This window comes from Siniperca chuatsi, linkage group LG10 (genome assembly GCF_020085105.1).
Source record: "Siniperca chuatsi isolate FFG_IHB_CAS linkage group LG10, ASM2008510v1, whole genome shotgun sequence".
In the NCBI taxonomy this organism is placed as follows: domain Eukaryota; kingdom Metazoa; phylum Chordata; class Actinopteri; order Centrarchiformes; family Sinipercidae; genus Siniperca; species Siniperca chuatsi.
The window spans coordinates 30,090,740-30,114,739 of NC_058051.1; the positions used below are offsets into that span (position 1 = coordinate 30,090,740).

The 24,000-nt window shown below is 42.9% G+C and overlaps 1 protein-coding gene across 6 annotated transcripts in view; it reads right to left on the reverse strand.

Annotated features, from left to right (window-relative positions):
* gripap1 (GRIP1 associated protein 1) overlaps nt 1-24,000 on the reverse strand; it is a 51,915-nt gene that overhangs the window by 26,156 nt on the left and 1,759 nt on the right. For 2 of the 6 annotated variants that reach the window (XM_044210233.1, XM_044210234.1), the window contains 16 exons: nt 22,432-22,498; nt 20,396-20,457; nt 20,197-20,223; nt 19,977-20,084; nt 18,767-18,917; nt 17,638-17,798; nt 17,228-17,267; nt 13,046-13,212; nt 9,949-9,996; nt 9,715-9,746; nt 9,296-9,343; nt 7,767-7,866; nt 6,888-6,965; nt 5,796-5,888; nt 4,091-4,132; nt 1,356-1,490 (listed from right to left, as the gene is read on the reverse strand). In XM_044210233.1, the coding sequence (XP_044066168.1) occupies nt 1,356-1,490; nt 4,091-4,132; nt 5,796-5,888; nt 6,888-6,965; nt 7,767-7,866; nt 9,296-9,343; nt 9,715-9,746; nt 9,949-9,996; nt 13,046-13,212; nt 17,228-17,267; nt 17,638-17,798; nt 18,767-18,917; nt 19,977-20,084; nt 20,197-20,223; nt 20,396-20,457; nt 22,432-22,498 (1,359 nt within the window). The remainder of the gene's footprint in view (nt 1-1,355; nt 1,491-4,090; nt 4,133-5,795; nt 5,889-6,887; nt 6,966-7,766; nt 7,867-9,295; nt 9,344-9,714; nt 9,747-9,948; nt 9,997-13,045; nt 13,213-17,227; nt 17,268-17,637; nt 17,799-18,766; nt 18,918-19,976; nt 20,085-20,196; nt 20,224-20,395; nt 20,458-22,431; nt 22,499-24,000) is intronic. The other 4 variants (XM_044210235.1, XM_044210236.1, XM_044210237.1 and 1 more) reach the window with 3 other exon arrangements.

Here is a 24,000-nt window from a genome sequence, read left to right on the forward strand (position 1 = left end):
AATGTAATAATAAAAGATATTGAGACGAAAACAAAAAAGAGGGAATGAAAACTTTCTGATGAACGAAGAAAGTTGTTTATGGTTCCTTTGTTAATCAGATCTACAGTTTACACACAACATCTTCAGATTTTAAGACTGACGTGTTCGTGGCAGAATAAAATGTGGTGATGTGGTTTCAAAGCCAGTCCCAACAGATTTCCAGAAAACAGCTGTATCAGTTCGATGTAAGACTTCTGTGTTGGATGTTTCCTCCAAACAGAATTAGGAGCACTGGAAAGTCCTTCATGACTGCAGGATGATCAAGTAAGTGAGACTTACCTACAGACAGTGGTGGACGAAGTGTTCACATCCTTTACTTACTTATCAGCTGACAGTGAGAGTCGTCCCTGTGCAGTGAAACGCTTCCTGTCAGTGTTTTATTATATCTGATGTTTCTGGATTCATATTCCTGCTGCATTCATGTGTGTGTTGCATTTTACTGCTGCAGATGTTTCAGGCTGAGCTCATTTTAACTGCTTTATATCCTGTTGGGTAGTTTAACCTGCAGCAATGCATCATGGTCTATAAGACCATCAGGTGTTTGCAGCGTCGCTGTCCTGTGAGAACCACGTATCTCTGAAAAGTCTTCCTGAGCTCAGAGAATCAGTTTTGAGCTCTGTGACGATGCGTTTCCCAGCTGATCCGAGGGGGGGTTAAAGAGTTTATTCAGCTTCAGGAGGAGGAGGAGTTTCCTCAGCACGTGAAGGAAACTCTTCATCCTTCAGCTCGTCACAAACACCTGGAGATACGAGGTTTTCACCGGACAGGAAGGGAAAACCTGTGATCTATAAAGTAACTGAAGCCGTCAGACAAACGCAGCGCAGTGAAAAGTCTATATTTCCCTCTGAGACGCGGCCGAGTGGAAGGGGAAAGTAACATATAGAAATACTCAAGTAAAGTACAAGTACCTCAAATTTGTACTTTTTTTTTCCTATTTATTATTCATACCTCCATTACTGCTGCTGCAATACTACTTATTACTTATTATTACATTGCATTTATACTGTATTATCATCATCAACCGGTAAACCCACTTGGTGCTTCACACTTATTTTATTTATACTTATACCCACCTGGTACTTCATTTATTTTCTGACCTGTTTTTTATAGTTTTTATAGTGTATTATATATTTTTTTAGTGCTTTCTCCTGTGTGCACTGACGTAAAGGCGAGCTGCTGTAACAAAGAGTTTCCCTTTCGGGGATCAAAGTATTTCTGATTCTGAAGTACAGTAACTACGTTACTAAGTTACATTCCACCACAGCATACAGATACAACAAACCAATCAATAAACCCGCAGCTGCATCATCTGTTACCTGCAGCTGGGAGTCCAGGTCGTCTCTCTGAGCCAACATGCTCTCCTGTTCAACTCGTCTCTGCTGCAGTTCGACCGTCAGCGCCTCCTGCTGCTCGCGCAACAGATTCATCTCCTGCGTCTTCACCGTCTGGATCTGCACACGGAAGCAGAACTCTGTTGTTTATTTTCTTTATTTTTTATATTTTTAAATACTCACCCATTAGTGCAGAGTTTGGTTGATGGAGATGAGTGATGATGAGAGAGTCCGTATGGAGCCACAGACTACTACACACTAAACAAAAGATGTAAGACAGTATCTTACAGGTGACAGCAGAAGACATCAGATGCCACAAACAATGACAGAAATGAGCAAAAAGCAGTATGACAGAAGACAGCAGAAGACAATAAATTAATAGAGGACAATAGATAATATTAGATGAAAATCAAGTAACTGATATTAGATTACAACAGATGACAGCAGATCATATCTGAAAGCAGGCGACAACAGACGGCTGTTACCTGCTTTAATCTCGTACTTTCTCATCTGATATTATCTACTGTGTCAGACGGAGTTGAGTTCTCAGTGAAGCAGATGAGATGGAGATGAATGACTCAGAGAACACACACAAGGTTCTAGTTAAGGTTTTTAATGTTCTTCAGATGCCAGGGTTGCGGTTAAGGGACTGGAGTCGGTTGCAGCAGCTGTTCATAAGTTCAAGCTCGTTCAAACGTGCGTGTTTACTAAGCGAAGTTTTACGCATCACTAAATTAAAACAAGTTGCACCTCAAGAACTAGTTCTTACGTACAGATCAGCTGTTACTAAATATTTACAGCCACTAACTGCAGGTGTAACTGTTAACGTTAGCTAACTGAACCAGCTGGCAAAGCTAACGTTAGCATGCTAACAGCTGACGCGTTTAGAGTGAAGAGTAAAAGAGGTCACACGGAGTACGCTCGACATCTCTGACCTGAAACTTGTGTAATAATGACGTCAATTTAAATTTCACTAAAATAAAACACAACATACCTCAAATTAAAGTTATGGTGATAACATTTGACTAAGACTGAGTAAATAACGTCAGTTAAGATAGCATAATCGGATTTCTCCATGTATGCAGACAGAAATAAAGCAATACCTACTCGAGTTGGGCTGATGGACGATGCCATCGTAACATCGTGATTTTAAAAAACCCTCCCCCCTTTTGGCGAGTAAAATCTTGCTACTGAAAGTGCAATAAAAGCTTTGCAAGTAAAAAGGTAATAAGAGTAGTGATTATTACTATTATATTATTTTTGTATTATTATACTATGACTAGTATAATATTTTTGATATATATTTTATTTTATAATCATATGATCGGCTTAATGAGGTAACTTAAGCATACCTGCCAACATTTAGGTTTCAAAATACAGGACTTTTTAGTTTGTTTTTTTTATTGTTTGACAACAATAACGTTATTAAATATAACGTTACGTTAGCTGGCCCGTCGGCCTGCGCAGAGAGCAGCTGTGCACACGCCCCTTGGATCGGGGCGTGGGTCGCCAGGTTGCGGTGACAGATGGGTTGAAATTGGATGTAGCGTGTGGATTGTGTGTTTAGATGCGTTTCATAGACGATCTGGCAACTTGGGTGACTTGGATCTGCGTTTTCACAAGTTTGAGGGCCACGCAAATTACGGGAGTTTCCCGGGAGAAACTACAAAACGGGAGGGCGGCGGGAGACGGCCTCGAAATACGGGAGAAACCTGGGAAAAAACGGGAGTGTTGGCAGGTATGAACTTAAGCGTAGTGTTAACCGTTCTTCAGACCGGGGAAGACTTTGTTTTCCTCCAGGGCTGAAGTTGATGCTAACCACCTTCACTTTTACCCAGCAGCCTAGCACTCTAATAGCATATGACGCTGATCACCCCTCCAATCCACACTTCACATTACTGCCATCTGGTCGTAGATACAGGACTTTAAAATGGAGAAGAGTTTCGTCCCTTCTGCCGTAGAAGCCCCGAGCAAACTACATCTTGACACTGTTGTATACTGTAGATCTCTGCGTGAGCTCGGAAACCGGCAGGGGCATGGATGTATTGTGTATATCTGTATGTTGCTGTGTGGAATATGTACTGGCCGTGAAAACAAATCTCCGCTGGCACAATAAAGACTATCTACTATCTATCTAAAACAGTAAATTTTGGAAGTTATGCTAGCTTGTGATGTTACAGTGGCTTCCTGTTTACGTCGTTCTTTACTCTTGATTGGACAGCACTACAGAGGTTACCTAGCAACTGATTTACACATTATTAAAATCTTTACTAGCTGAGACATTTCTTAGTTTTACTAGTGCAGCCCAATGTAGCAAATCACTAGCTTGGAACTAGCTAGCAGTTGCTTAGAACTTTACACACAAACTTAAAGGATTTACGAATAGCTGATGCAACCCAATCCTGATCACTATGTGGGATCTAGATGAGGGTTATCTCATTGTTTGTTCTACAACAGATTAATACCAATTACTCAGTTATGAGTCTTGACTATTGATGTGGTTTAAAATAAAGTTAAGTATTAAATGTTCTGTTGCTAGTACTAGCAGCAGCTGATCTTACGGTTGTAGGTCAGTTTTACAGTTTTTAAAAGTGCCTAAGCTTTGTGTTAATTCAGAAGTGTTCTAAGCAAGGTCCTGGGGGCCTACATTAGTTTCAGACCATCAATCTAAGGTTAAGGTTCTAGAGAAGGGTTCTAGGTAGGGTCTAAGATATAATTACCTGTTCAAGAGCGCACAGATTAGTCCTCAGAGCACTGTTCTCCTGTAAGACGGGTTGCAGGTCCATACTGAGTAAAGTGTTCTAGATACTTCTGTTTAGGATCAGAGCTACGGTGTAGTAAAAACCTGACATTAAGGGCAGGTAGTACAGTAGATGTAAAACGGGTTTTAGATAATGTTTCAGCATTGGTAGGGTAGTCCTCACAAAAGCGTTCTATTGTTTGTATTCTATAGGTTCTAGATACGATGTGTTGGGAAATTCACTTTTTTAAAACTTTGCTTGTAATTTTGTTTAAACCTAAATTCCCAGTTCTCGGGGAGCGAGTCCAGTCCCCAGAGTAATGTTCTAATGTCGAGGTTCTAAAAACACTATCTATGTTTATTATACTTGTTCCGGGGATGTTAGTCCTGAGAACTCTGTTTTGGGGTTGGGGTTATGTATATCAATTATCACCCATATGACCTGTTGTAGAGATGTTCATTTCTAGTTAGGGTTCTACGTGAACTCAAGAGAGTTCCTCAGATGTTAAGGAACAAGTAACTGTGTGGTGTTCTAGATTAGGGTCCTGACAAGGAATGTGGTTCATGGTTCTAGGTCAGTTCTATGTTTTGTTATTTTTTAATGGTGCTTAACTTTGCATTAATCCAGCACAGTATTAAGGGCTCTAGACAAAGTTCTGGGGACCTAAATTAGTTTCAGACCATCAATCTAAGGGGAACTAGGTTCTAAATCCAAATTATAATTACCTGTTTAAGAGCGCACAGATTAGTCCTCAGAGCACCGTTCTCCTGTAAGAACAGTTACAGTCCCATACTGAGTAAGGTGTTGAGTTCTAGATATTCTCATTTGGAATCAGAGTTGCACTGTAGTAAAAACTTGAAGTGTATCTATTACAGCAAGTGTACAATCGGTTCTAGATACTTTTTTGGGGTCAAGGTATTCCACATCCCATCCATTCCAGCACATTCTTTATGTTCTAGGTACGATGTTTTAGAAAATTCACCTTTTTCAAACTGGGTTTCTAGGTTGGGTTCAAGATGATGCTTTTTAAGTATAATTACTAGTTGTAGAGCAGCCAGAACCCTAAGGTTCTAAGTGATGTTCTCCAGGTATATTACCAGCTCCTGAGCAACAAGGAATATTCCTCGCAGCCTTGTTCTAGGGTTCACGTTCAAAACTAAATTTTCTACGTTTGTTATACCTGTTCGAGGGCTGAAACAGTTTTCTCTAAAAACGATTAGTCTTCAGAACAGTGGTGTTCTTCACTAGGTTAGTCCTCAGAGAAATGTTCTATGGCCCAGGTTTTAGACAATATTTTACACATAAGATGTTTAAGTCTTTAAAAATATTCTGGCATTAAGGTTCTAGACAACCTGTTCTGTAGCAACTCTTTTTTCCCCCTCAGAACATGGTTGTACGGTTGGGGGTTTATCTGTAGATGATGTAGCTATAGGGTTCTAGGTAATGTTCTCCATCATTACCTGTTTATGGCAGCTAGATTAGTCCACACAACACTGTTTTGGAGTTAGGCGTATAGATAATGTCCTCCAGGTTTATTACCTGTTCTAAAGCAGCTTGGTTAGTTCTCAGAGATGACGTAGTGTTAGGGTTCTATGTAATGGTCTCCAGGCATATTACCTGTTTTATGGCAGGTAGGTTTGTCCATGAAATGCTGTTTCTAGATGATGTTCTCTAGGTTTATTACCTGTTCTAGAGCAGCTAGGTTTGTCCTCAGAGCATCGTTCTCCTGCAGGATGATGTCCACCTGCTCCTGACTGACTGCACTCTGACTGGCTACCTGCAGCACCGACGCACCACAGGCAGGGGGCAGCAGAGAGAACAGGGCAGAAAGAACCGAGAAGAACAGAAAGAAACCAGCAAAGAGGGGTATCAAAAAATAAAAAAATGCAAGAAAAACAAAGAAAAGGCAATAAAAGCAGAAACCAAAACAAGAAAAGACGGAGAGAAACAAACCAAAAGAATGAAAACAGAAAAGTAAAAGACAAAGACAAGAATGAGAAGACAGAAGAAAGAACAGAGGAGGAGGATAAGACAACAAAGCAGGTCAGAAACACAAAGAGAGAGCGGCAGGCAGAAAAACACCAGGCTGTTCCGCTGCCGAAGTGATATTGGAAAACACATTTTTTCCATCATATGAACGACTTGAGTTCCGTTTCCCTCTCTTGCTTTTTATATGTCATTTGTGCCTGGTGAATATGAATCCATTTTTCATGACTGAATCACTTTGGCAGGGAAACATCTTCCCAGAAAAGTGAAATAACAGAGCAGCAGCTCCTACGGTCGTCAGTTTAGTGAAATTCCTCCCGTCGACCCCCCTCCCTCCCTCAGACTCATTTTAGAAAACATTACACCGAGTGTGAATGAAGAACGAGTCCACGGGTTTTACTTCGCACTTGTTTCCCAATTTCTTGGTGAATATGGAGCCAATATTGTAGCTTCATTACTTGCAAATGTGCGAGGAGACTTGTGAAACTGTATCTCGATCCGTACGTGTGATTTGGCAACGTGGACAAGAACTCCTACATGTTGATCTGCAAAAATGTGCGGAAATCTGCCACTTCAAGGGTTTCTTTGCCCAAAGTCAAGGCTCACAGGTACTTGCTACAAAATGTCAGGCTGTGTGAACGTCAGGTAGTCAGTTACTTCCATTTAGGTCTTCCTTCTCTTCAGATGTTTCCTGCCACCTTTTAAACTATCACTCCTTCTTTTAACTCATCTCTCACTCACTCTTCCTGTTTCCTGACCGAGTGTAGGTGTGTGTGTTTGTGTGTTTTACCTGGTCTTTCAGAGTGTGCAGAGCCAGTTCGTGTTCCTTCTCTTTGCTCTGCAGTTGCTCTCTCTGCTCTGCTGTCATCTAAACCAAAACATCAAACATCCAGGTCAGCCACTAACCTGGATTTTAACAAAACTCAAAGTCGGTAGTCACACCAGAGGCCCTGTGAGGCTGTGATGATCAATACGGATCAGAAAAAACAACATGTTCAGACAACTTTACTGTTCTTAGATCTTTACCAGTGGGGAAGAAAAAGTAAAATCGTACTGGAGCCGTACAACTAAGTACATTTACTGTATTAAGCTACCCGGCAGCATATAAAGTAGTTAAAATGAGCTCCACCTTTACCAGCTGCAACATTAGGCATCAATAATTATAACTCAGTGATATAGATATTATTCTGAAATGGACCATTCTGCATAATGAGTACTTTTGGTGGTCTAAGATTCAACTTGCCAACCGTTTACCACAGTGTATTAACACCGTGGTCAAGCCAATCACATGCTAATCAGGTACTTAACAGTGATGAAGTAGGTGCAGCCAGAAAACAATAGGCCTGATTACTGATTACTGGGCCATCATGGAAACTATTAGGTCAGTTTCAGGTGAAACTAGGCAGGTAAACAGCAGACACTCAGGTAGACTCCTCCCTGAGGGCGGGGCTTAAGCAACACAGAGTAGCTTAAATTTCTGAGTTCTCAGACCATTTTCACAATTGAGAATGACTTCCGGATGGGAGCCGAAACGTCTTGATTCTGAAAACAGCGTCCAGACGACTACGACTGAAACCTTTTCTACGATACAGGACTTTTACCAAGTTTTTACTTTAAGTAAAAGATCTGAGTACTTCGTCCACCTTGGGCTGTGCTACAGAGGTCTGACCTGATTGGCTGCCATGAGGTCTGACTGTAGTTTCTGGATGCGGATGTTCAAGGCCTTCAGCTCCTCCTCTTTCCTTTGGTTGATCTCATCGATCTTTGTCCTGCAGAGAAACAAACAAACAGCATGTCAACATCTGCAGTGCAACACAACACACAGCAGGAATCATGGGCATCATGGCCTGTCGATACAGTGGTAGGTAGTGATAGGACTGTTAATAACAGTAGCTGTAAAGTAGTAGCAGCAGCAGCAGCAACATCAAGAGAGTGGTAGGTCTACGTACTGTAATAACATATGTAAACAGAGTAGCAGTACCTACAGAGGAAGGAGCGTTAGTGGCAGAAGTAGTCGTAGTAGTAGTACCAGCAGTAGTGGTGGTGGTAGCAGTACCAATAGAATTAGTAGTAAAGTAGCAGTAGTTATAGTAACTGTCATACTAACACTAATCACAGTAGTAGCAGTATTAGAGGTAGCAGCATCAGCAGTATCAGTAGTAGTAAGAGTAACAATGGTAGTATCAGGAGGTGGCAGTAGCAGCGGTAATAGCTTTACTAGTGCAGTATCTGTAGTTGTAGTAACTGTAATAGTAGTAACACTAGTAACAGTAGCAGTAGGAGTCACAGTAAAAGTGGTTGAAGGAGTCACAATAAAAGTGGTAGAAGGAGTCACAGTAAAAGTGGTAGAAGGAGTCACAGTAAAAGTGGTAGAAGGAGTCACAGTAAAAGTGGTAGGAGGAGTCACAGTAAAAGTGGTAGGAGGAGTCACAGTAAAAGTGGTAGAAGGAGTCACAGTAAAAGTGGTAGGAGGAGTCACAGTAAAAGTAGTAGAAGGAGTCACAGTAAAAGTGGTAGGAGTCACAGTAAAAGTAGTAGGAGGAGTCACAGTAAAAGTGGTAAAAGGAGTCACAGTAAAAGTGGTAGAAGGAGTCGGAGTCACAGTAAAAGTGGTAGGAGGAGTCACAGTAAAAGTGGTAGAAGGAGTCACAGTAAAAGTGGTAGGAGGAGTCACAGTAAAAGTGGTAGGAGGAGTCACAGTAAAAGTGGTAGAAGGAGTCACAGTAAAAGTGGTAGGAGGAGTCACAGTAAAAGTAGTAGAAGGAGTCACAGTAAAAGTGGTAGGAGTCACAGTAAAAGTAGTAGGAGGAGTCACAGTAAAAGTGGTAAAAGGAGTCACAGTAAAAGTGGTAGAAGGAGTCGGAGTCACAGTAAAAGTGGTAGGAGGAGTCACAGTAAAAGTGGTAGAAGGAGTCACAGTAAAAGTGGTAGGAGGAGTCACAGTAAAAGTGGTAGGAGGAGTCACAGTAAAAGTGGTAGAAGGAGTCACAGTAAAAGTGGTAGGAGGAGTCACAGTAAAAGTAGTAGAAGGAGTCACAGTAAAAGTGGTAGGAGTCACAGTAAAAGTAGTAGGAGGAGTCACAGTAAAAGTGGTAAAAGGAGTCACAGTAAAAGTGGTAGAAGGAGTCGGAGTCACAGTAAAAGTGGTAGAAGGAGTCACAGTAAAAGTAGCAGCAGCAGTATAAGTGTAGTTCTGACCTGCTGTCGTTGTACAGAGCCTCCTTCTCTGCCTGCAGACGCTGAAAACTGCAGAAGGACAGAAACACAAACTTTATAACCAGCAGCGAGTTTATCAGCAGTCTGATCTGACCCTAACCCTCCGTCTGAGACTCAGCTGACACAAACAGATAAACATCAGCCAGTGGAGTTCACGGTCAAACATATCAGTCTGACTGCTGCAGCGCTTCCTCGCGGTCCTTTTGCTTGCGCGCCCCCTGGAGGACAGGAACTGGAACTTCAGCTGGCAGATAAATGTCTAATATAATTATGAGTCCGAAAATTCACCTGTGACTTGAACCTTTTATGACAATACTGGTAATGTACGTTTAATTGTTCTGTTTTCACGACACAAGCAGGTGTGATTATCAGAGTTACAGTAGAAGTAGAAGGCGTCTCACCTCTCCTGTTTCTTCTTTAACTTGTCAGACAGCTGGAGGACAGACAGGAAACCAGAATTAATGTCCTGACTCACTGGGCTGTTTATGGCGAAATAAACCAAAGATTTTAAACTCTGTGTTGTCAATCCTTCTTAAAAGTATGAAGGCTTATTTTCAAATAGAAGTATTTCAGTAGCTCAATCAATCAATCAATGATAAGTCCTGTCAGGCTTCATGCCGTCTGATAACGTTTACCTTTGTCATCTCTTCGTGCAGTGCGGTGATTTCAGCCTGTTTGGACGCCTGGAGGCAGACAGGAGACACATGTTTCCGTTTCAGAGTCAAGTGAATAACACATATACGAAACATTTACAGCTCCAAAGACACAGAGTATTTGGCCTTTCTCAGTACACAAAAGTTCAAACTCGTGTTTTTTGGAGTTCAAATTTGGCATGTTGAACTCGGGGGTCCAAACGTCCAAGTACGGGAGGACGCAGTACGCTCAATTAGCAACAACTTGCTACTCAGCGTCTATTTGTTCTCATTTAACGTTAATATATATATGTATTAATGCGTATTGCAGTGTGGTGAGACCGGCCTCTGATGTACGACACGTTAAACTGTCCAATACAAACGTGAAGCTTCACTTTAACCTTCAGACTAACTCTGAGACCAAAGTTTATCTTCTGTTTCCAACTCTACAGAGCCAAAGAGCTGCTGAGGTCACACTATTTTTCCTCGGGATGATGACCATGGACGCTAAACTGAAAGGTCTGACATCTCCCAAAACATCAACAACAGCTCTGCATTATTCTGATAAATGGACCACTTATTCAAAATCTAGACGGTACGTTTCTCACCTGAAAAAAATCTTTAAAAAACTACATTTGGTGACACAATAACAACTGAAGTCCTCCGCCATCGCCGCTGGCTGATGTGAAATGCATGCTGGGACACTTGTCTTAAAACGTGGACTTGAACTGGGACAGTACTTTGGGCTTAGAGCGGCCTATCGTCTCTAATGCTGTGATTTTGTGTTTCCATAATTAGTAATCGTGCAGACGACACAGTGAAAGTAAAATCATTTTTAAAAAAAAGACTTTTTAGCTGATGTGACTTTCAAAGAAACTGAAGGAGAAAAACGAATGAATTAATAATCAAGAAATATTCTTCCCTCCTCGTATTTGTGGTTGCGTGTCAAACCTGTGATGTCCGACATCTCAACTGACCAAGAAATACTGGTTTAAAATAAAGGTTTCCAATCAAATGTTGGGAACATTTAAAAAACTGTGTAATAAAACACGACCGTGTCCACCAGCTGCTGTTGAGTGAATACTGTGAAAAGGACACAAGACGACGTGATTAAAAGAGTCTTCTGTTAGTCTGGTACATGCTGACATTTCACCGCTGCTCCCCAGCTGCTGTTTATGTTCCTGTCATGAATTAATTAGTTTCCTCTCTCTCTCACACACACACACACACACACACACACACCACATGTGGCCGTTTCATCTGCCACCGTTTTTATTTTCTGACCTTTCTGGTTCGGCGGAGGAAGCAGAATGGTGATTCAGTATTTACACTACACTGTACTACAAAGCAGAGGACGTCCCACGATGTTACAGTTTGTTTGAAAATACAAAAAGCATGTGAACGATCCCTCCACGCGTCACAGCTGATTCCAAAAGCACAGGCGTCGATCTGCTGCTGTTTGCACCTTGACGGCAGCGACCGATAGGTGTCGGATTTGTCGAATACTGTAAAATGGACTGTCTGCAACACTCGTTCACAGTCAGTATAATCACAGTCTCCTCTCTCTGCCTGTGTTTCGAAAAAAACAGAACATGAACTTCCAGAAAAGCGACGTTTGAGACCGCGGTGCCGACTCCCGGTCTCATCTTCACTGACAGACGGTATGTTTTACACATCCAGAATCAGAAACACTTTATTGATCCGCGAGGGGAAACTCTTTCTGACAGCTGCTCACTGTCACGTCAGCGCACACAGGAAGCGAAGCACTGATAGAACAGACAATTATTTCTAGTACGAAAAATCAAATATAATGCAAATCAAAATATAATACAGCTAAATTAAGCTAACCCATACGGAGCTGGTCAGGCTAATAGGTACTGTTCCCTTTCAGGGGTCGCCACAGCGAATCATGTGCCTCCATCTAACCCTGTCCTCTGCGTCCTCTTCACTCACGCCAGTTAACTTCATGTCCTCTCTCACTACATCCATAAACCTCCTCTCTGGTCTTCCTCTAGACCTCCTGCCTGGCAGCTCCAGCCTCAGCATCCTTCTACCAATATATTCACAGTCTCTCCTCTGAACACGTCCAAACCGCCTCGATCTGGCCTCTCTGACTTTATCTCCGAAACATCTAACATGAGCCGTCCCTCTGATGTCCTCGTTCCTGATCCTGTCCGTCCTCGTCCTTCTCTGCATCATGTCAATCAACTCTCTAGCCTTCCCTGCCATAGTCCCAACATTCCCTACTGTCAGTCCCAGTTCTTAGCTTTCCTCTTCTCTCTCTGCCTGCGAACACACCTTCCTCCTCTCCTCCTTCGTCTTCGACCAACAGTAGTCCAGTTTCCACCGGTACCCTGCAGGTCAACAGCACCGGTGGCGGTCGTTGTTAGCCCGGGCCCCGACCGATCCGGTATGGAAGTCATTTTCACGATTCGCATTTTTAATTTGGCGTGCGTTTTACGTCGGATGCCCTTCCTGACACAAACCTCTGCATTTATCCAGACTTGGGACTGGCACAAGAAGACACTGGCTTGTGCCCCCTTGCGGTTGCTAATGGCTATGAAAAAAAAAACAACTAATTAGCCGTGTGTCTTTGAGATCTGTCAAACTCTTGTAGACTTTCAGACAGACATCAACCAGCTGGGAATCCCTTCACATTTATATCAATTCTGTTCTTAATGTTTTCATTTTCTTGCACAGAAATCAAAAGGAACTGAAGAGAAGTTACGAGAAAACAGGACCGATCGGCGCAGTATCGATAAAATCCTAACGACACCCATCCATACAGAGAGTAAACGCCTCGTGCAGGAGCCAGTATCGAAATCAAAGTACTGTATTGGTACAGATATTAATAATTGTGGGACAACTATCACTGTATGCTGGAACCAAAAGTATGTGGACACGGATGTCCACAGACATTTGGCCACATAGTGAGTTTTCCTCACAGGCAAATGCAAAATGTTTCTGCAATATTCACACATTTTAACACATTTCTGGCTTTTACATTCGGGTGTTTTTAATGCACACATTTAAAAAGTGTGTAGATGGAAATCTAAGTGTTACGTCTGTGTGTGTGTGTGTGCGTCTCAGGTGTTAGTACCTCCAGGTGGTGGATCTGCTCCCTCAGCAGCCTCTTCTCCTCCTGCTCGGTGTTCAGTGCCATCTCCAGCTCTGGTCCAAAGCAGTGAGTTATTGGACAGAGAGCAGCCGACCAGCCTAGCGCTGCCTGCTTAGCTACAATCTTCTCTACGCTCTTCTCTGACAGGCCTAAAGGGGGCGCCGCACACAGCAGGGGCAGTCTGTTAGGCCAGACACACACTACACCAGCTCCTCACTCTACACGTCTGAGAGGGTTTCTCTGGAGGACTTTGACCAGATCTGAGTCTGGCATTTTGTGGCTGAGCTGCAAAGTCAGACATCAACTGTGAAACGTCACGGTGCGCTGGATTGTTCGGGGCGTTCACTGACAGCATGTTTTTCTGAACTCTGCAGGTTCTCTCATTCAGCTGAGAAGGTGTCGTCAAAACTTTATTACAACAAACGAAAGCAGCAAGACGCCTGAAAATGTTCATACGTTCACTTCTTTTGTAAGGAACACTTTGTGACATGTAAATACTCTTTACATCAACATCCCAGCGCTAATTATCTACTTTTGTCTGAAAGCTCGGATATATCTGATAACGTGGGAAATGGATGTGTGATGTCTGTCATTCATGATAATTAAACACTAAATTAACACATCGTTTGCTTCAAAAAAACTGTTCTTACCTTATGCAGAAATGAGGCTGGGTATCTCTTTACATTTTTCCATAGTAGTGCCATAACAATACCTTTTTTTAAAATTTTAAAAAGATATATACACGTTTTTCAAAAAACAAAAGAACTGTCTAAATAAAATACAGCCTAAAACTGTGCCCGTCACACAGCTGCAGCTCAGCACTGTGTTCAGTCTCATATTTACACTGTTTGTCAATGACGGGAGCGAAACACTACGTCAGGTGTCGGGAGGTGTGACGCTATAACCACGAGAAACATTCCCACTGGACCTGAATCCATGCCAATTAACTTTTCTGCACTTTTCACACACAAACTCCTGAACTCCATCATGCATCAAGTGTTAGGACTGCAGTGATATTTGGGCAACAGTTGGAAAACAAGGCATTTTTATAATTAAGTAAACGGGTGTCAATTAGTTTTGGCTTTGCAGCTTTGCCAGAAAATACCAGATTTCGGAGCCTAAACTTGTATATCAGGGTGACAAACCTGATACTTCTTTAAAGCCTCATTAATCTTCAGTTTGCTGATGTTTACAGTTTATCAGTGAAACAGTTTCAGTTGTTCTTCACTCGGTCAGCTTGTAGTGTGTGTCTGCCCTGAGCCAGCTAGCTGCTCTAAGCTTCAGTAAAGCCAGGCTGCAGGTTCACCGTTAATCCTCAAATAGAAGCCTGACTTCAAATAATAACAACAAAACATAAAAACAATGAGGAGTGGTGGAATCAGGGTCAGATTAAAGCCTTTCTGCAGGTAAATCACGGCTAATAGTTGAGAATTTAGGGTAACAAGCACCATAAAAAAGGGCCACACTGGTGGGTTCACATTGTTTTTATCAGTTAGGAAAATGATTTCTCCAAATCATACATCGTGCTTTTGGGTCGCTTTCCTTCCTTCCAGGCAGCGTTAGTTTCACTTGATGTCTATGAAAATCAGTTTGCAGAGAGATGAAACTTTCATTTTTGGTCAAAATGATGTTATCATTGTGTGTTAATGCAGCTTGGAGCAGGTAAAGTTTTTTTTTTTTTAAAAGTCTCTGAGGTGATGCATTCAATGACACTGGCATCTGAAACCGGAGTTGTCTCAATGCAATGACCAAAGCTAGATGAGGTGGACTGTCGTAAGTATGCAGTTGGAAACTTATTCATTCAAATTTCTGTATAATAAAAGTTTCATTTTGGTTCACCGCCCATTTAATTTGTTATTTTTGCTTTGATTTTCTCAAATAAATGAAATCACAGTGGTGATTTCAGTACATGAATATGCCAATAGAAACATCCAGCTCTGTTGAGTGGATTCCACCGTTTGACAATGAGATGATTTGAGGAGAATAAAATTGCATGTAGCCACACTGGATTTTGAAGTATGATGCGAGTTTAGAATAAAATGCTCATGTATGCTTATATATTACTGCTAGAGCTATTTACCTAATGGTTACAGTTATAATAACAATAATAGTTCTGTTGTTTTGCTGAGTCACGCATGCTTATTGGTTATAACTTTTTGGTTTAGTCTCATAAAATTGTTTAGTTAATTTCTATTTGTGTCCAGTTATAATGATAATGATTGCTAATGACAGGCTACTGAATTGAGGTTTGCTGGATAAGCTAATGATAAGTATATGTGGGGTTTTTCTTCCTCTGACGCTTGAGGTTTTCCCCACTTGTCTGGTTGTTTGATTTTTCCTTTCCTACTTAACGTTTGTTCTTAATTATTTTGATTAGCATTTATTTTAAAAGGTGATTTTATGCTAAAAAGGGAGGAATTGTAATGGCAAGAACAAACGGACTCTCTGATATAATAACATACAGATGTTATTATAATTGTTTGGCGTCAATACTTCATCTGTGTATGATTGTTTGGTGTGCGAGATGAGAACAGCACACTGATAATGATGACATAGAAATACAAATTATCCTATTGACTGTTACGTCCAGACTTCAGGGACGCTCGTCTCCCCGGGTTGAGGAGCCGGACCCTGAAGACTGGATAAATAACTGATGCTCTGTTTCCTCTGGACTCATTCAGAGCAGATTATACTGACGTATGTTTTTGCTGCTGTGAGTCCGTCTGCAGACGCTTGAAGTAAACCTGCAGAAAGACGAGCGATTGCCTCGAGCGTTTCTTTATTCCGAAGAAATGGCCGCTACAGGTCACATGACATGAACCTGCAGGATCGCTGGTATCAGTGTGTAAAAGCGTTTAAAAAAGGGCTGCTGTTCAGCATCTCAAATGTCAGAGCGTCCTTGAACACAACCTCAGTCTCTGCTCTCAGCTGCATCAACAGAATAATAACATAACTTTGAAAAAAATAAATAAAAGTTACCTAAATGTTTACTGTAAGTTTCAACCAGTTTGGTCCTTTAAGGATTTGATGAAGTTGTTTGTTTACGAGCAGATGAATTAAATAAATACAGCCTGACCATCAAATTATTTCACTGAGGTACGTGCAACAAACTGGTGCACTGTGCGTGTTAAAGATAACTCCGGTGATATTCTGTATTTTTCTTCTCGTCATTAAATCTCACGTTCAGACTCAAACCATCATGAACGTTTCTGCTAACAGGTGTGTGTGTGTGTGTGTGAGAATCACAGCTGATGGATCTTCTTCCTCCGTCGTCATCAGAAACTGTTAAAACTCATCAGCGAGCCGCTCTGCTGCACTGGGTGACATGTTCCTTCATCACCACGAACACACACACTGTAGTTTATTCTGACTCCGCCCCACACACACCGTCCTGCTGCCCCAAACACTCACTACAGCACCACATGTGGATTCATCCGCCGCTGGAAATAGTCCCCAACAGACGCTCTGTTTCCTCCTGTTGGTCTGATAGAAACTACAAGTGTTTTTAAAGATTTACGTCTTCAGCAGGAACCAATGGGCTCGCAGCTGAGCGCCGCAGACAGGAAGTCAGACGGCGCTGAGGGACGGACCGACACGTTGCTGGTTTGAGTCTGAACGTGAGATTCGACGATGATGATAAGAAAAAGATAAAGTAACACCAAACTGATCCTTTAAGTCAACGAGATTTCTCTAAAAGCCAAACGACAACTGGAAAAACTGGCTGTAGGGTGTAGTCACCGTTTGTATGAACGATTTAAAATTATGCTGAAAATCTGATAATTTACACAATCTGACAGAACAAACACTCCGCGTGCTCCTTTAAAGTCTTTCAGAACAGCGAGTGTTCAGTGAAGTCAGCAGAAACCGGCTCACTGAGACCTTTTGGAAGAGAACTCCGGTTTCATGTGACATTCAAACATTAACTGGGAAGCATGATAACCGGTTAAATCTATACAACTAATTAGAGCAACACTATTTTAATGCAAATACAGGCAATGTTTCATTCTCTGACTTTGCTTACTATCAGAACGGTTTCAAGTCAAATAAATTGCACAATCTACGTTTATTTTTTAATCAGACGAGATAATTATTAGAGACCACACGAGAGGACAGAAGCTGTTGTTTTAAAAAAGTCTAAAAAGTGAGAAAAGAAACTGAACTCACCGTGTAGCTGTTTCTCTGTGTGCTGCAGCTGAGCCTCCGTCTGCAAACAGGGAGAGAAAATACAGAAAATGACTCGTTTAAAATACAGACGCACCTTTATAGAAACGATCAAATGTAAATTGGTATTTGTCACTTTTCTTTTCTATTATGGCCGTTGGTCACGATAATCTTTTACCAACAACCACTCTGGTGAAAATTGGTGAAACATGGACTCGAACAAAAACGTTTGGACAGTTTGTAGAGCGATTAGCTCTGATCTACAGCGTTCTTCGCTGATGGATCAACGATGGAGAGTAAAACACAGCTTAATGCTTCGACATAGTTTTCTCAGCAACGCTGCGTCGGCTGCGTGCGCGAGTGCGTCACCGTGAAAAACAGGAATGACAAAAATAAGACAATAAGTCAATCACCTGTTCCAGTCTGTCATTGGCTCCCTCTGCTGCTGGCTCCTCCCCCCTGCCTGTGACATCAGAGACTCCGTTGGCGCTGGCTGACCCGTCGGTCTCCGTGGTAGCGCTCTGGTTGCCCTGGGCCTGTCTCTGGAGCTCTTTGTCGTAGCGCTCCTGGAGGGCTGCAGGAAAAATCACACATCACAACGCTGCATGTATTTATTTATTTATTTATTTATTTATTTATTCCACGCACCTGAAGCGTTACACCTGCAGGAGCTTCTGCAGCCGTGCTAACGCTGCTAACGCTGCTGATACGGTACACTCCGAAGCTTTTAGATATAGTTTGTGTGTGTGTGTGTGTGTGTGTGTGTTTGACTCATTGAATCAATGCTGTTGTTAAGAATAGTTTCTTCCATCTTAGATCAATATCTAAACTGAGATCTATTCTTACTTTTAATGATATGGAGAAGGTTGTTCATGCCTTTGTGTCTTCAGGTTTGGATTATTGTAATGTATTGTATTTGGGTGTGAGTCAGGCTTCTCTCTCCCGTTTGCAGCTTGTTCAGAACTCAGCTGCTGGACTTTTAACGGGCACTAAGAAGAGAGAACCCATACGATACCGAATTCAATACAAAGCACTGTTGTACGTTTTTAAGTCTCTGCATGGTCTCGCCCCTGAGTGTGTTACTGATCTAATCAGCCGCTGTCAATCCAGCAGATCTCTGCGCTCAAATGATCAGTTGCTTCTTGTGGTTCCACGTACGCGTCTAAAAGGTAAAGGTGATCGGGCGTTTTCTGTCGCAGCTCCGAGGCAGTGGAACGACCTTCCTCTGTCTCTAAAAACTCGTCCTTCATTGGGTGTTTCTCAGAGTGCGCTTAAAACTTATTTGTTTTCTTTAGCTTTTGACAATGCTTTGTAGGTGTGTATGTCATATGTTTGTTTTCTGTTTTTCTGTTTCTTTTATATATTTTGTGTACAGCACTTTGGTTCCACTTGTGGTGTTGAAAGTGCTTTATAAATAAAGTTGAGTTGAGTTGAGTGTGTGAGCTTTGCCTGCGACCCCTGTCGGCTGGCTGTTGCCCTGACTGACCGACTTGAACAAGCTGCAGGGGCGACCTGCCTGCGTCGCAACGTAACACAACACACCTTTCATTTTCTTCTGGAGGGTGGAGTTCTCAGCCTGCAGGCGGAGCAGTTCTCCATCCACAGGGCTGGAGACGGGGCTGGGTGCAGGGGCTCCTCCTCCTTCCTTCAGGCCCCGGTTCTCCTGTTCCAGCTGCTCGATCTGCGTACACAGCTGGAAAAAACAACGACGGCATTGAAATTTAAATTAAAAAAGCGTGGAAGGCCAATCGTGCGTCTTCAGGAGGAACCAACGGGGTCGGCTGGCGATAACAAAAATCCAGAATAAAGTCAGACTTTAACGAAACACAGTTGCTTTGCTTAGATTTTAGAGAGAGTTACGAGCTGATGAGTTTTATGTTCCGAGTGTTCTGGGCGTGGCACTCATGTAGGAGAGATTTTTAATCTCACTGAGGCCTTTCCTCACAGTGTGTAGACGCAGGAGGCGTTTCAGCCGCCTTTTTCAATCCAGCGGTCTACGCAGGCCGCGTAACGGCTTCCGTGTAACTACCGCGATTGAGCGCTGCCGAAACGCAGGGACCTACGCCCGGTACTGTTCCTGAACGCATCCTGCGCGACGCTGACGGAGCAGTGAAGCTGCTGCTGCTGCTAACGTGACGCTCACGCTGCGCCCCCCCCACAATGCACCACAGAGCGCCACAGGAAGTCATTCCTGCCTGTGGCCATCAGACTCTTTAACTCCTCCCTCTAAGTGTCAGTCTGTATGACCCGAAGTCACTAAACTGGACATTGATCATTAACATCTCTGCAATACTTGAATAATTGTGCAATATTTAGTTTTTCCTATTTATGGATATTGATAATATTCATACCTCCATTACTGCTGTGCGATATCTTAATAATCTCAATAAGCTGCACTGAACTCGACAGTACATGCACCTCTGCTTATTACTTATTATATTACATTGTATTATTATACTGTATTATCATCATCAACCGGTAAACCCACTTGGTACTTCACACTTATTTTATCTTATACTTACACCCACCTGGTACTTCATTTATTATTTATTTATTTTCTGACCTGTTTTTATAGTTTTATAGTGTTTTATATTGTTTGCTAGTACTTCCTCTTGTGTGCACTGACATAAAGGCGAGCTGCTGTAACACAGAGTTTCCCTTCAGGGATCAATAAAGTGTTTCTGCTTCCTGTGTAGACAGGGTGTCCGGTAAATAAAAGCAATATATTCTGAGTGTCAGTGGTGACAGAAACCTTGGAGAGTTCGGTCATCAGCGTGCTGTTCTGCAGTCGGAAGTCTTCCTCCTGGCTGTGGAGTTTCCCCTGAAGCATCTCATTCTCGCTCAGCAACGCCTCCACCTCCTACACCAAACAACAACAACAACAACCCATGTTAACGGTGGGGGCCAGCAGAGGGCGCTGATGATCAGGGTGAACCTGTGGTAACCATAACAACCAAACAAGGGAGACTCACCTGAGCTTTCTTGCTCTTATTCAAAGCCTGAGGAGACGAAAAAAAACAAGTCATGGAAATAAACAGTGAAAACCAAGCGATCGATACGAGTCAGTCAGGTCAGCAGCTTCACGTGACGTCACTTTATTATCTGTTTTTGTGTCACGCAATACAGTAAATATTCATCACTTAATAATAATAATAATCAAGTATTCGTTACCTTCTGTGCTTTGACAAAATCTCTTTCCAAAACCGCATTCTTCTGCCGGACGGCGTTCAGTTCTGAGACAAACAGCAACAACAACATTAGATCTGGTAGGAATGCACATTATAACCAGGTCAGATCAGTACTGATCAATAATTCATCATTAACAGCTTATAAAGAGAAAAACTGTATTTAAAAACAGTTTGCAGGGGCTGAGTAACCTGCGTAAGTCTGAGGTTTGAATCATAAATTAAATAAAACGCAAGTCAGTTATTTGTTTCATGAATAAAACAAGATGGCGGCGTCGCTGAAGGTCGCTGCTCCTCCTGCCGTTATTCAACACATACAAACAGAAATCAGATGATTAAACATAATAATTCTGCACAAATTACAGGCTTTTCTGGAGGATGTAAATTAGAGAATAAAAATCGGACAAACAATGAAAAAGCTCCTTGAACAGATTTGACACGTGGGGCCGTTTTCTTACCGATTTCACACACGGGGATCGGTTTACTCGCCGGGGTCAGTTGTGCGACGGCGTCTGTGACTCAGACGAGCTGAGAGAATAACCCCGACGACGTCACAGCGATGTCACCAGGGTTATCTCGGCCCGAGACCGCACACGTATAACGAAAAGGCGTGCGTCACAGACGGCGCTTGTATCACAGAGCTGAAAACAACGTATGCTCGTTCATGTTCTGATGCAGCAAACGCCACAGTTCAAATACTCAAAACTGATATTTGTTCCACCGCGTGAGAGCTTTTAGCTTTCAGTTACAACAGAAATGTGCAGAACAATAACGAGATGAAGAAGATGACGAGGCTCGTATCGTCGGTGCGATCCAGCTGAAATTCATTAAACACCAACACTGGAGCGTGGCCCAGCAGCGATGCCGCGCCCGTGACTCTGCAGGTGGAAAGGCGAAGCTGCTCCGTGGTGAAACCTGTTGAATCTGCACGCTTTTATAACCAGACGAAGCACAGGGAGCGCACTGATAAACGCTCCTAACGGTCTGTAACCTCCCTGCAGGTGTTCACATGTAGCTTTGCTACTGGGGCAATAACTGATCTATATCACTCATCACTCTGCTGCGGCAGCCGAATCTGTCTTTTACAGTATTTTACAATCGCTCGGCTGCAGCTTTCACAACAAAGTTTCAACACGCAAAGCTCGTGCAGCGCAGCGCCTCGCTGCAGACTCACATTAGCACAACTTTCACTGTTTTTTACCAAACGCACGGATCCCTGAATCAATGCAACATGTGGCTGCAAACGTTTCTTCATTTCTCCGTTTGCAACACCGGCATCCTTGCAACATAATGAGCGCCCACTGCAATACGTTTCTTTCCCGCTGTAATGCGCTCGCTGCTACTGTGACGTGTGGTTTGTGCTATTATGCTTTCCAAGATGACATGAGCTTACTGATTGCAGCACGTTGACGTTCAGTCTTTAATAAAAACTTTATCGATATATAGAACGAAAGGAAACGGATCTCAACCAGCGTTTTGTCTCTAAAGCTCCAGTAAAACCAGGTTTTCCAAAGCCATTCGTACTCGACATCACTTCAGATATTTCTGTGTGGGTCGCACATTTCTTCCTGTTGTTTCTTTTTTTTTTTAGAACCTTTATTTAATCAGGTCGATGTGGACAAACAGAACAGAGACACACACCTCTAGAAATGTTAAAAAATTAAACGTTTAAATTCATCCAACGGGATGAGACTTTCACGTCTGAATGTAAGTTATTGGCTTTGATTATTTCCTGGTGTTTACTGGTATCAGTCCCGGGATCCGCTCGGACGGACGGCAGCTTTGAATCTAAGACGAGCTGCGACAAACTGAGCCGTTTAATTACCACAATGATGAAGACACACAACGCGGCGCGTGGCCTCGTGTTACACGGAGAGCACCTCAGCTAACACAGAAACAGCCTGGGTGACAACATTAATGTGGTGATGAAGAGGTGACGGTAAACAAAGCACCTTTAACACAACATCATCATCATCATCATCATCAGTAAACACACACAAGAGTACAGAGGCGTGTTTTTACCAGACGTGTTCTTCCTCAGATCGTCAGACAGCTGGTAGTTCTGAGTCCGCAGCTCCAACAGCTGAGCCTGCGCACACACACACACACACACACTTTACATTAGTCACCTTATATCATTATCACTGCACCTCGTGTTTGATTTCCCTGCTTTCGTTCTGCTCTTCAAACCTGAATCCTCGTTTGGATCGACGAAGTTAAACGTAAAGTAAGAAACTTTTAGTTCAGAGAAAATCACCTTTCAAACGAGCTTCACCTTGTGGGGGCGACGCCCACAGCGGAAGGAGCGCTACGCCCGCGGGGGTCCTTCGCTCCGGCAGCAGTCAGATGTAATGTAACACCTCCACCACCTCAGATACTTTGCACTATTTATCTCAGGTTATAGATCCTGTTTATTCACATGTATACATATTATGTTACACAGTACAGCCTTTATATTCATACTGGGCAACCCCCCCCCCATTATCCATCATGGTCATATCTGTAGAAGTGAAAGGTGTATCCAGCTTTTATTTATCACTCTTTTCCTCGACTTTTGGCTCTTGAGCTGCTGTAACGGGTGTCAGGATGCAACAGGATCAATAAAGTTGATCTTATCTTAAAAGGAATTAGGCAACCGACATAAACACAGACACAGGAAGAATAAAACACCATGAAATAAGAGAAAATAGAGAAATGACACCAAAGAGACACAAAGTTTAGTTTGAAGTCTGGATCGAGGCCCTGATCAGAGACCTGCTGGAGGACCTGGTCTAAAGCTGTGCAGCAGGACCACTTGTAAGCAGTCCAGGTTTGCTCTGCTGAGGCAGGCGAAGAGGACAGCAGTCGAGACGGGACGAGACGAAAGAGTGAAGCCTTATTTCCGTCTCGCACAACGGGACGAGTTTAGTTTCTCAGCCGGAAAAAAAAACAAAACAGGAACAAATCAACAAAAACAGCTGGCATGCTGGTCCAGAGTCAGAACCCGGTCCATAGGGACCCCTGGACTTCGTAGAGAGGATTTAACAGAAGAGGAAAGAGAAGCGAGACTTTCCGCTACTTTAGAAACGAGACTAGGCGGAGCAGAAAGAGTCGAGCACACAGCTCAGTCAGAGCGAAAGACGAAAACAGGACGTCACGTCGCAGCAGCGAGTTACCTGGGAGCTCGTGGCGTCTCTCGTAGAATTTGACCACGATGGTTTTATACAGCGATAAAGGCCGAACTGGTTCTGTACGCACGTTAACCAAGGCCACCTGTCCAGGTGTTCCCACGCTTCACCTTCAACCTGCAGGCAGGGTCTGTGACCGCCTACAAAGTTAAATAATACATCTGTTTTTGGCAGAATGATATCTTTTCCTGCCTCGGACCAGGCCTCAGCCCGGGGGGGGGGCTGCCGCCTCCTCCTTTTAGAAAAGGATAAGTCAATACAGGTAAAGAGGACGCAGGTAGAAGCTGCAGGAGCCATCAAGTCAGGGGACACCTGTGGTTGGTGAGCCTACAGCTGTTACTGCTGATAGAGCTGTAACGAGATATGATATTGAAGGGTGACGCGGGTTTGTTTCAGCCAAAGAAAGAGATCCGGCGCCTGAGGG